Source organism: Dermacentor silvarum, chromosome 1, assembly GCF_013339745.2.
Source record: "Dermacentor silvarum isolate Dsil-2018 chromosome 1, BIME_Dsil_1.4, whole genome shotgun sequence".
NCBI classification, from domain to species: Eukaryota; Metazoa; Arthropoda; class Arachnida; order Ixodida; family Ixodidae; genus Dermacentor; species Dermacentor silvarum.
The window spans coordinates 419,321,351-419,333,801 of NC_051154.1; the positions used below are offsets into that span (position 1 = coordinate 419,321,351).

A 12,451-nucleotide genomic window follows, 5' to 3' on the forward strand; every position below is an offset into this window, starting at 1 on the left:
GCCCTTGATACCCTCAGAGTAATGGTGAGGCAGCGTGCGTGGTGCTGACCATGAAGGACCTGCTTGAGAAAAGCTACGATCCGTACCTGGCCCTTCTCGCTTACCGAGATGCACCTGAGTTTCTGCTGTCTCTCCAGCACACGTACTTATGGGACAAAAACTGCAAACTTGCCTTCCGGGACTGCCAGAATGATTTCTGCTGAGCATTTCTGCTGAGCCAAGTGACGAGGAACTCGGGGCGCAGGATTCTGCGGCCAAGGTGCAACAGGCAAAAAACTACAATCGCCGTCACAGTGCAGGTCCTCTGAAACTTGGGGACGACGTGTGGACCAATGATGCTGGTTGCAGCGGTCATGTCCTGCTCAGCGACCTCAATCGTATGTGGTTGAGACTGCAGAGGAATCGTCGCCACCTGGTGTCTTTCTCAGCAGACCAGAATATCCAAGGACGGGCAGCAGCTTCATGCCAGGAACGCCGCTGGAAAGTTCTTCCTGCACGTCGCCTGTGCGACCTGTGGCCACTTTTCCCTTACCTGAAATACAGGGATTGCCTGTGGAAGCAAGTTCGCCTCAACATGATGAACGGAAGCGAATGCGATGCGGTCGTGCAGTAAGACCACCGCGCAGGCTGAATCTGTAGCTATCTTGGTATGTAGTGGTCGTCGCCTTGTGCTCGAGTTCGCAGCTACGAGGTGGCACTGAGAGCAAGGGGGCGGCTCCTTGCAACAAGTATATATTTAATGGGCAGACAGCAATAAAGGTTCTTGGTGTTGTTACAGGCAGAGTCACTCCTGTTGTCATTTGGCGTTCCCTGAACAAATAATATTAGCAGAACTTGGTGCTGGGTGAGCTGGTACGTCGTAATGGCACATGTAGTGTACAGCGACAAACACCTATTCTTCTTCGCTGTACGTTGCATGTGCCCATCAGGCAGTCATTCAGTAATACAGTGGAATCTCGATGATACGAATCTCACGGGGTCACGAAAAATATTCGTATTAGCTGAAATTCGTATCATTGAAACACAATTAAAACTAGCTAAATTAAAGGGGGACGCGGAGATCAGATCGCGAAATTCGCGAGAAAAATAGATTTTTGAAAACCACGCATTTGGGTATCTGCAACGCCTAATCTATGCTGCATCAAAATGGTTTGGCTGAAAACGCACTAAAAGTGCCCGAAAAATTTTAATTCGTCAGTGTGCAGGGCGAGAAAACAGCTTTAAATCGCGCAAGATCACCGCAGTTCACGGAGCCATATCTCGTATTTCCCGCCACCAAGCGCCACCACCTTGGTATCGTTCGAAAGCTCAAAGTTTCGCCGTTCCGCTTCTCAATTCGTCCGTCGTCGCCATCTTGTAACAAACGCACATACACAAAAGAAGCGCGGGTCTGCGATAGGTAGTCACACGGGCCCTCCGATGAAAGCGGGCATTGTTTTCACCTTCTTCAACCAGGCGGCGAGCGGTCCACTGAAGACGGAATAGTCGGCTCCAGTGTCGAAGAGAGCGGTGACGTTATGACCATTGATTAGCACGTCTAGATCGGTAGACCATCGTCTGGCGTTGCGGTTAAGTCGTGGCGTCGGATCACGGCTGCGTCGGCTTGCTCCACTGCTGCTACGTCGCATCAGCAGGTCTTCTTTCGGCGACGAAGTGTTGTCGTCAAGGCTCTTGCCAGGCGGCGTGCTGATATCTCGACGTGATGGTTCGCGAATATTCTTCGATGGCGGCGGAGGATCTTCGGCATTGCGTCGTACAGCAACCGCACCTCCATCGGTTGCTGCTTTTAGTTTCCTGGATAGGGGCTCACGGACCGGCCCCTGGCTGGGCCAGTGTATGGTCGGCACTGTGGTGACAAGTAGCGTCCTGGTGACGGCGAGCGTGAGGGTCGTCGTGGTTGCCACTGGGCTCCGGCGAGGTACCTCGTACAGCGAACCCTCGTAGGCCCATCTCGCGATATGGGCATCGGCGGTAGACATGACCAGCTTCCCCGCAGTGATAGCAGAGCGGGCGGTGGTCGGGGGCGCGCCAAATGTCCGTCTTTCTCGGGTAGCTGCGCTGGGCGACAAATGGGCGTGCTGGCAGCGGCGGTGGTGGACGTCGGAACTGCGGCATTACGGGGCCCTGGCGCGAGCGCGGAGGGGGACCTTGACGTCGGGCGATGGCGGCGTAAGTCAGCGCTTCCGACTGGGGTTGCGGCGATTGCGGCTGCACATTGGGAACTCCAAATGAGCGTTGAACTTCCTCTTTGACGATGTCGGCGATAGATGCCACTTGAGGCTGTGACTTGGGGAAGAACTTCTGCAGTTTCTCACGAACGACCGCTCTGATGGTCTCGCGCAGGTCATCGCTGCCAAGTGCTTGAACGTCGATGTTGTTGGCGGCCAGCATTCGGCAGTTATATTGCCTTGTACGCATTTCGAGCGTCTTCTCAATGGTTGTGGCCTCGAAAATAAATTCAGCAACAGTCTTGGGCGGGTTGCGTATCAATCCCGCGAAGAGCTCTTGCTTGACACCCCTCATCAAGAACCGAACTTTTTTCTCTTCTGGCATGTCGGGGTCGGCGTGCTTGAACAGGCGAGTCATCTCGTCCGTGAAAATCGTGATGTTCTCGTTGGGCAGCTGTACCCGGGCTTCTAGGAGAACTTCGACTCTTTCCTTGCGCACAACGCTTGTAAAGGTCTGCAGGAAGCCGTGGCGGAACAGGTCCCATGTTGTCAAGGTCGACTCCCGATTCTCGAACCACGTCCTGGCAGAATCTTCCAAAGAGAAGACGACGTGGCGCAACTTGTCGTCGCTGTTCCAGTTGTTAAATACAGCGACCCTTTCATATTTCTCCAGCCAGCTTTCCGGATCCTCAAATGTTGATCCGCGGAACGTCGGTGGCTCCCGGGGGTGCTGTAACACGATCGGTGTAGGCGGCACTGAGGCTGTCATGGTTGATGCGGTCGTCGTGGCCATGCACTTCCTGGTCTTCTCGGGAAGAAGTCCGTACTCCGGGGGTTGGTTTTGTAGCCTGAGGCTAGCTCGATGCTCCGGGACGACGTTGGTACTCTCTTCGGGGTTCGGGCTTGGATCACGGCTTTTCGGGGGCATCCGCTGCATGGACACAAAAGCACCTCCACCAGATGTCACGTAGTAGTGACACTGAAGTAAACAGTCGTAAAACTGTGTATGACGAAACTGGTTGTTTATTGGGCGAACCTGTGCCCACAAAAGCAAGCTACACTCAAAGCACAACGATAGCGGCGAACACAGTCGGCGATCGTTGAAAATCTGATCTGCGGTGAAAGGCGCTGGCTTTTATACATGAGTCATCGAATGTTCCAGATTAATCCCTGGTACCCACAGTGTCTTCCAGAAAGTTCTAGACAATTCGCGTCAGTCATACAATCAGATAACATAAGCGTCTGTGAAAACAGGCAACGGAAAGAAGCATCGATAACGTTCTAGAAACTTCCGATACAGGCGCGTCCTGCGCCGAGCGATCACGTTTAACATTTGTTAGCCGGTGGAAAGCGGCCACCGGTGAAAGATAAACATGTATACGTGTCAATATGTTAATATCACCTAGAATTAAGACATTTTTATTTTCGCTATAAAGTTGGTGCAGTGTGGTTGAAAGCATTGTGAGACAGCTGGAAGAATCACATGAAGAGGAGCAATAGGTGGAACCACAAATGACTTTGCGCTGGTTATCACTCATCAGGGGTGAGTGCAAGCAAATGCTCTTGCAAGACGACTTAGAGGTATGTGCAGCCAACGAGGTAGTGAATACCAAGCTTGAGAAGTTGTGCAAGCACCAAACTGTGGTACACGGATCATCTGCTGCAACGGTTGAAGAGTAGCCTGGAGAAAGATAGTCCTTGGGAGGGACGTGTGGGCTCTACTAGTCGTGAAATATGTGACCATGCGAGACTCGATGGTAAACCGAGGAATTAACACTGCCAGCCCAAGTTCACGACTGACAGGGCTGTGAGAAACAAGGAAGGTATGCCACTGTGCTCCACACCTTGTAGACAAGAAGTGGCAGTGGTCAGGTGGGCTCTGCCTGGGGATGGTGGTGGGTAGAAGCCATTTCAGAGTGACGGTCTCCCCATGAAGGTTGCAAAATATGGTCAAGTGGTGGCCAGAATGCCTGACAGCGGGACATTGTAGCGAGGCGGGTGGTGGGGCATGCGGACGAATACGGGTGAAGATGTTTGTTAGGTGATGGGCAGAAAGATGTGTTTACCCTCGTGGGCTGATGTTCGTGAAAATCTCAGCACATGCATTGGTGGTGGACAAAAAAAAAAACAATGTGTATTAATATTTACTTGTCTCCTTTGTGTGTTCTGCATTGGCATGCATCTGTGTGTGTGTTATTCCTCTCAGTAATAAATATTTTGGTGGGGCACTCGCTTGTCTTGTTCGTCATTGGTGAGAGGAAAATTTGTCATCCGCCCAGAGCTCCAAAGGAAACCCGCACAGTAAAAGCTTGTTAATTCGCATCTCATGGGACTGCAATTATCCAAATGCCGAATTAATGAATGAACAGCATTAAAATGAAGCTGGAGCATTGTGGACCTTTTTTCCCAGCTGACACGACGAGTCCTTTTGAGGGGTTCTCGCAAGTGCCGAAAGTTGAAAAAGCGCCTCCGCTCTTGAGGGTCACGGCTGCTCCTCCTCCTCGCATTAGCCTGGAATGTCCTGGAAGCGCATAGAATCATTTATGATTGTTTTGTCGGTTAGTCTGCCTGCTGTGGCGACACCATAGTCAATCGCAATGTAGTCTGCAAGTGTTGCATCAGTTGGCAAAGCTGAAGCAGTCGCTCGACTCCCCTCTTTGGCTACTGCCGCATCCTAACAAAACTGCTGTTGGCGATAACATGTAGAGGTGTGTTCTTCCACACGTGGGTAATGATGTGCACCGCGCTAAGAAGGTGCACTTCATATCGCTCCCCAACTTGGAAGCACAAAAGCATCTGCTCTAGCAGTTCTCTTTAGTATTTAGATTTCACATACTGAATGGTATCCTGGTCCATGGGTTGAAGAGCAGTAGTATCAAAACTACTTTGATGCTTTTCACTTGGATCATGGAGTTATATGCACTGCAGTTGTCGACCACCATTATTATTTTGTGCCCCTAGGAAGAGAACTGTCTGTTCAATTTCTGCAGCCAGCCTCGAGAAATGTCGGAGGCCTTCCTGCTTGCCTGGTATTGGAAAGGAAAGCTTCTGATATTTTTGAAACAGTGTGGGTTTTGAGCCTTCCCGATGACTACAAAGGCTCCGCCCTAGTCATATTGGTGGCAAGAAGCCCAGTTATTCATTGCTTTCTCAAACTGGTGCAGCAGAACAGCCGGGCCGGCCAAAAGAAGTAACAGAGCGCTGACTTCCAACTGGTGTTATTGGCAGATTGCACGAAATATATAGCCACGAGAAAGCATCGCACAGTATTGTCATAACACGTCATAAAACGTCACACCGAGAGAGGACCGCACCATCATAAGTCACAAAATATCTGCAATTCTTTCATTCACTGGTCAATAAATCGTACTTCCTGTGAAGGTAGGCACAGTGAATGTCCGAGAATGCAGTACCAGCTCGCCCAAATCTGAACACTAGTTGCATTCTGTGCGTGCACTTTTTGGCACCGATGCACGGGTCACCTTTGAAGGTCACCGTCTTGTCCGGAAGAGCCTTGAAAAAGAGTGCCGTCATGAAGGAATTGAACGCATCACTTGGGTGATGTGCAGCGAATTGCTGAAGCAGCTGCACGCTTCTCCACTTGGTTGTCACATTTTCATCAACACCACACACTCTTCTGAAGACGATCGGAACCAGCCTTGGCAAGCCTTGAATGAATCGATGTTCGTCATCGACTTCTCCGCTTGTGTCATTTGTCCACTCAAAGGCAAATGCGACAGTCCCACCCAAACAAAGCCAGCCGAGGTTCACAGCCGCTCTCTGGAAGCATGCCTCTTGAATCGGTTGTTCCTTTTTCACAAAGAGCTTCTCTCCTCGTTGTACCTTTTCATGATGTCTTGCTGCGATGCACCATTCTTCAACACTTGCAAGATTTTGACTTTAGTTGCCAAGTCCTTGGCCACATACTTCTGTCGCTTTGCCGGCGTTGCCTTCTGTGACATGGCATGCTCAACAGGGCAACAGTGAAAAAATTCACCAACGATCACAATACTCCCTAATGCGAACTTTGAGTGCAGCTGTTTAGGTGTTTCGAATTTGCGATATATTGTGGCAAAGAATTTGATTCTGAACGACAGGGTCCTCTCGGCACTGGCCTTTGTTTGGGCAGCACGTTTAGCAGCAGTGGCAGACGAAGCATTTCCACCTCATTGTTCACAAAGAAAGCATGGGTGTAGGCGAAGCAGCGCATGTGCAGTGGGTCTCACACCGGCACTCCATAGTGCATGGTCGCCGCTCTTGAGCATGTCTCCTCGTGCCGTCCCTCGCTGCACTCTGCGTTCACTCTTTCATCCTTCGCTTGATTACGAGGGAGGCCGACGCAGCCTAAGAGCTGCGCTCTGAAAAGAAAACAGACAATGCAGATCCTACAACGGGAAAATGGCGCAGGGGAGTGAGGAGAACAAGAGAAAAGGAAAAGCTCAGTGACGCTGCAGTCGCCTCACCTACTGATGATATGGCATGGCGAACCATCCCGCATTTCAATTTCACTCAACAAAGTGCTAGCGCCACCTTTGCTTTCATGCAGCGGCAGTCGTCAGCATTTGTCTGAATTATCTGGTGCGCATGCAAATTCTGCCAAACTAACGACCATTTGGTTGCATAGACTAACCTGCACTTTTTTTCAAGCACCAAAATACCGATCCAAATTATCCAAATTAACAGGTGTCGAATTAACAAGCTTTTAGTGTACTGGTTTCTCAGAAAATAAAGCATTACAGTAGAAGAAACATTCTTGCTGGTCCATGAATCGAAGCCAGGAGCAATGCATTTGTGAGGCAGTCGCTCTATCATCTGAGCTATCCAGGTCGCAGTTTCCTTTGCTACTTTGGCTATGGTTGGGTGGATGACAATCTTTCCCTTTTGTAATTCTGCCAACACCTTGCAAGCTTCCAAGGAACTGATTTGCAATATTTTACATTGGTATTCTTTTCAGCAGTTATGCAACAGTTAGCCCCGTGAAAAGTTGTTTTGCATTGTTCTAGCAGGGTTGACTCTTGACACATGTTCTTTTAGTAGAACTCTTGTTTGCAGGGGACAGATAGTTGCTTACAAGAAAATGTGTGCATTACAGCAGAGTGTATTCTTTCACAAAAGTTGAGTGTATGCTTCTCTCTCAGTGCTAGGGGATTCAGTTTCGCAGGGATCGTGATGAGAGTTGAGAAACTGTGTGCAGGTACTTTGTGCTTGCACGTTCCAACCCGGACCCCAAGTGTCCCGCCTCGAAGGCTTTCACAGCATTCATTGTGGATCGTGACACTCCGGGAGTCACACCAGGTCGCAAGGCAAGACCTTTCACTTCATTGACCCCTCTGTTGTGGGCGGGGTTTTATACGATCTATTTGCTTACAAAAGAGAATTATTAAAGTGAAAGCTTCTCCAGCCAAAGGTAGAAAATGTCCTGACATTTCAGCACCGGTTTGGTCCCTTTTTAGGGGGTGACTGAAGTGGCTGAAGCATCCTTTAAGCTCCTGTCTGCTTGACTGCCAGAAGCATGTACAGTAGAACCCCGCTGTTACGTTTTTCACGGGACCGTAAAAAAAAATGTAAGAGCCGGAAACGCAAGAGCCAGGAAACAGGAAAAATTGAGAAATGGGAGTAGTGTTGAACTGCACACAATATTATTTTAATTCTTACGTGCGACAAAAAGTAGTTTCGCCCGACAGCCGAAGTATCGATTGCGATGAGCTATACAAAGTAAGAATAGTTTTATAGTCTGTATAAACTTGTAAACATTTGGTTATTAACTAATTAACAAACATGGTGTCAGCGCCCACAGGCAAACATGAACACATCACACTCAATGAGCGCGGACACGCGCAGTTAAGCGCCGCTGCAGAAGCGAGCGAAGTGAACTTCGTGCTGTTGTCTATCGCTTCAACCCAAACTGAGCGTCGAGAACACGCAGCACGCACAAAGCTACGAGCCGCAGACGCACCTACACTGCGTAGAATCTGCCCCCACGCAGATCGCTTTCAAGATACGACCCGCAGGACCGCGCGCCGCCGCGCAGTATGATGCCAGAGCACAACGCTGCCCGCTATCCCCCCCCCCCCCCCCTCGCTCCCTCGCTGGTGCCTCGAGCGCAACGGAAGGAGGCGCTCTTCCTCCCTGCTTTTCTTTCGCGCGCGAGACGCGGTCGTCGGCTCCCCTCGCTCGCTTTCACTCGCACATTCAGCATACAGCCGCACGGCTTCTCTTGCATGCTTTCACTCGCACATACAGGATACGGCGTGCGGCGACGTATGCTGTATGTGCGAGTGAAATCGTGCTAGGGGAGCCGATGATTGCGTCTCGTGCGCGAAAGAAAGCATACGGCGCGCGGCGACGGCGTTATCGCCCTTGGACTTTATACGGAACATCTATGAGCCAAAACCAATTTTAGGACCGCAATGCGTCATAGACATCATCTTTAGATAGCAAAAGCGGATATCAAAGGCCATACTTTTGCTGGCGGAAACCGAAAATACGTCAGCATATGTAATAACTGTCGCCCCCAGCACTTTGGGCGGCCAGTGCCATCGTCAAGCAACTAAGCCAAGCGACATGAAAAGTCAAAATGGCCGCTCGGGCCGGCGCGGTGTGGCAGTTCGCACGTATGATGCGGGAACGGTCCCACAGTTGCGACGTAACAGTGGGATTACCAATGCATTGGGTTCTATGGGAGCTATGCCGGGACCGGCCGAAAACGACGTAACAGCCGGCAAAACGCAGCACCCGTGAACGTAACAGCGGGGTTCTACTGTAATCGATTTTGATGGTGCCTCTGTGATTGGCACCGAGACTAGCCCGGCAAGAAGTCATCGCACTTTCAACATACGCCTGGCAACGTCAATTCATCGATGGGGATGCTCCTTCCGACGTGCGCTACGCTCCGGAGAGGAGCAACAGGAGCATCTCTTCGGCCATCCCCAAACGTCAGGGCTTTTTTTACCTTTTGCTGGAGCAGTTTTTGCCTCTAATATTTCCCACCCAGTGATGTTTACTTTTTTTCAGGCGTATGCATGCTGCCTAGTCAAGTTATCATGTGAGGGCGAATTTCAGGATAGAAGTAATGAAATTTTTAGCTCATAGAAATGTACGGCTGGGACTCTCAGTTGGGATTAAGTTAAACACATTAATGGAGGTATGTTAACTGAATTCTACTGATTATAAAATGATGTATTCGTAAAGACACTCCATACCACAGTAGAACGTCGTTGATATGATCCCATTTCGTACGAATTCCCAGCACCAATGTTGGCGATAGTGAACACAAAAAGTGACCCAATTGAGTTACGCTTATCTTTATTGGTTAATACGTTTCTGGAAAACCTAGTCTTTTGGCACCAATTTTCAGTACATTGCCAAACTGTGATCGTGTGATACATTTACTGGCCGCCAGATCCCATGCAAACAAGCAAAGACGCAAGGCGCGCACGATTGAGAGCCACCCGCCATCACAGCGCAGGGTGGGGGGGTGTGGTGCCTTTGGAAGCGTACTGCATGTTTTCAGCAAGCGACAAGCACATTCACTGTGGCATGATGTCACGTTTCGCTCCGGTGCTGCCCACCAGCTGGATTTAATTTTGAAACACTACACGATGGGAAAACAACAAAATCCCTCTCGGGTCGCCGGAGCCACACCAGCTCGATGCGCATTGGTGTCTCGTGCCCCATTTGCGTGTCGCTTGTCATTGCGCAGATGTCAACTGCAATTGAATCTTTCAATGTTTTTTTAGTTACTTCGGATCGTGCTTTGTCTTGGTTAGTACGCTTTCTTTTTGCATGTTTTCCTAAATGTATCAAGGAGGTTCTACTACATTTGCTCTAATTATATTGCGCTGTGATTATTGTAAAGCCGTTATACTATCACTGACTCTGTAAGTGATAGTGATATTGCAATAGGTGATAGTGATATTGCAATAGGTGATAGTGATATTGTCTGTACAATATTCAGCAGTTCAAACGTGATAATCGGGCCTGCATGGTGAATGCTGGGTTCACTGGGAGGCCAAAGGCAGTCAGAATGCATCAGCTCGGTGTCCCCAGTGGCCACCGGTGGAGCACCAGCCGCCATGTGGGCCAGCGTTTTGAGTCTATCAAAATTTGTGTGGTAAAATATAGAGCACTGAGTATTTCTTTATGGCACACACTGAGAAACTTGTTTTAAATACAAGTTTTTGGCTAGAGGTTGAGGATGCATAGGTACTGCTGTAATGATATTCAAATGAGGTTAGTTGACTTGAGATGAGCAGCGAATAAGGAGCCTTCAAAACTCAAGTTGCCCTGTGCAGGAGTGGAACATGGGCCAGAGGGCATCCGACACTCGTGGAGTCACCTTTGAAGATGTTGTCGTCCCCGAGGAGGTGAGCCCGAACAATTTCTTCGACTTTGTTGTCATAACTTACTGTATGGCTTCTTTTGGGCTGCCCATAAGTGGCAAGAAAAATCATTAGTTGGACAAATGCGTACAATCAAGCAGTGTCTGTAGACTAACTCTTGCACGTTGCTCACTCAACAAAACAAAAGCAAAAGAACCACTCATTACAGAATGTAGTCGACTTCCGTTCAACCCTGATGGGACTGATCAAATCGGTTCAATTATCTTGCGGTTCAAATTAAACAAGAGGCAGTAAAAATACTGATGCATGATTCATTTGGCAGTATTTTCCACAATTCACCCCTAATCAAACAGGCCCACATTTTGGGTTCAAAGTAGAAAAGTAACATTAAAGATGACATTGGAGCTCCTAAACAAAGTATAAATCAAATGTTCATAGTAGGGTGTGTTTCAGACAAGGATAAGCTTAAGGAGGGGGGATTCCAATTATTTTTTGTTTTTTTTACGAGGTGGGCCAATGTCTACAAAGCAATCAACCTTTGTTTTGCAAGACGCAGCGTGGATTTCGCGAAAAAAATTTTGCAATTCGCTAAAAGTGGAGAAGACCATTTTTGCAACTTGCAGATTTATCAAGTTTGACGACCTATCGCTCCAAAACCAAAACATTGTACACCACCATACATTTTTTGGGTAATTTTAAACTATTTTAACAACTGGCCCAAGGAAGCTTACTTACGTTGCCCTCATTGTTTTTTTTTTTTTGTTTTTTTTAAATGTCGAATTGCTTTTTGAGCAAGCGCCTTGCACTGACCCCAAAATGAGTGGCTTTGTGGGGCCATTTTAGCTAAGGCGACGAAGCTGAAGAAATTTTCTGACAAATCTTGAAATAGTTTCTTGCAAATGAATGAAAAAAAAAAAGGATGTGCAGCAGTATTACGTATTTACTTCGTAATAAAATCCCGAAAACGGCAAAATTGCAGAAGTAGCTAAAATTGACCAATTTTAAGGGCATTTAAAAAAACAATGTTTGCCGATTTTCATAAATTTTACTGAATGCTCTCGCAGGACTAGTAAATCTAGTACTGCAAAACATGTTGCATTATGTTATTTTAAGTGGAAAAATTCAGCCTAGTATTTTTAGAACCCTGTATGGTCATCCCTGTGATCATTGTAGTTCTAATTGATAAAATTGAAATTAAATTTATATTGCATTTATAGCTCTTTGATTTTATTAACGAAAAGTGACTCAGATTTTTGCCTCTCCTGAGCCATGAAATGAGCTTGGGTCTTCAGGGCATACTTTTTCACAGTACGTTTAGGTGGCAAGCACTGTTTAAGGCACTCTATTGTGGCATTACTCTCTAATTGCTATCTGAAATGCTCCTCATTTATGTGCACTAGCCTAGTGGGAAAGTGCGTTGACGCAGTCAGCTGGGTGTGTTCACATAACGATCTTTTATTTTAAGCAAAGTTTTATATTGCTGTATTTTCTAGTGTATAAAGACTCACCCCTCGCTTTTTGCAAGATTTGAAGAAAAATTTGTATATAAGATGCACTTATATTTACTCACTTGCCACAAATAAACTTCATTACGTGTGGTTGCGTAAACTTGCCATACTTACCAATCAACGTCTTGGACAACTTAGTCTCTGTAAGAACACGTGCAAAGCGCCAAATTCATGGGGGAAAATTTCAACGACCACGCATTAAGAAACATCCTGCATAAATGCAGGAGAAACATTTTATTTACTCATAACCTTCAATGTCTTCATATTGCGCTGTCGAAAAGTTGGGCAAGTTCTGGCGGTAGCATCGCTTCCGAATCGCTGTCCTCGCTGCTTCCGTCGTGCTCGGGCGATGATGAATCCAGTAGGTTTGCTTTATGAAACCCTGAAGTGACTGTATCCACCGAAACCACACTCCAGGCATCACAGACCCGCT

General features: G+C 47.9%; 1 protein-coding gene across 3 annotated transcripts in view; it reads left to right on the plus strand.

Annotated features, from left to right (window-relative positions):
- The window catches only part of LOC119437611 (probable medium-chain specific acyl-CoA dehydrogenase, mitochondrial), a 241,958-nt gene that overhangs the window by 134,246 nt on the left and 95,261 nt on the right, over positions 1-12,451 (plus strand). For all 3 annotated transcript variants that reach the window (XM_037704610.2, XM_049660744.1, XM_037704609.2), the window contains exons 8-9: positions 7,363-7,471; positions 10,463-10,534. In XM_037704610.2, coding sequence (XP_037560538.1) covers positions 7,363-7,471; positions 10,463-10,534 — 181 coding nt within the window. The remainder of the gene's footprint in view (positions 1-7,362; positions 7,472-10,462; positions 10,535-12,451) is intronic.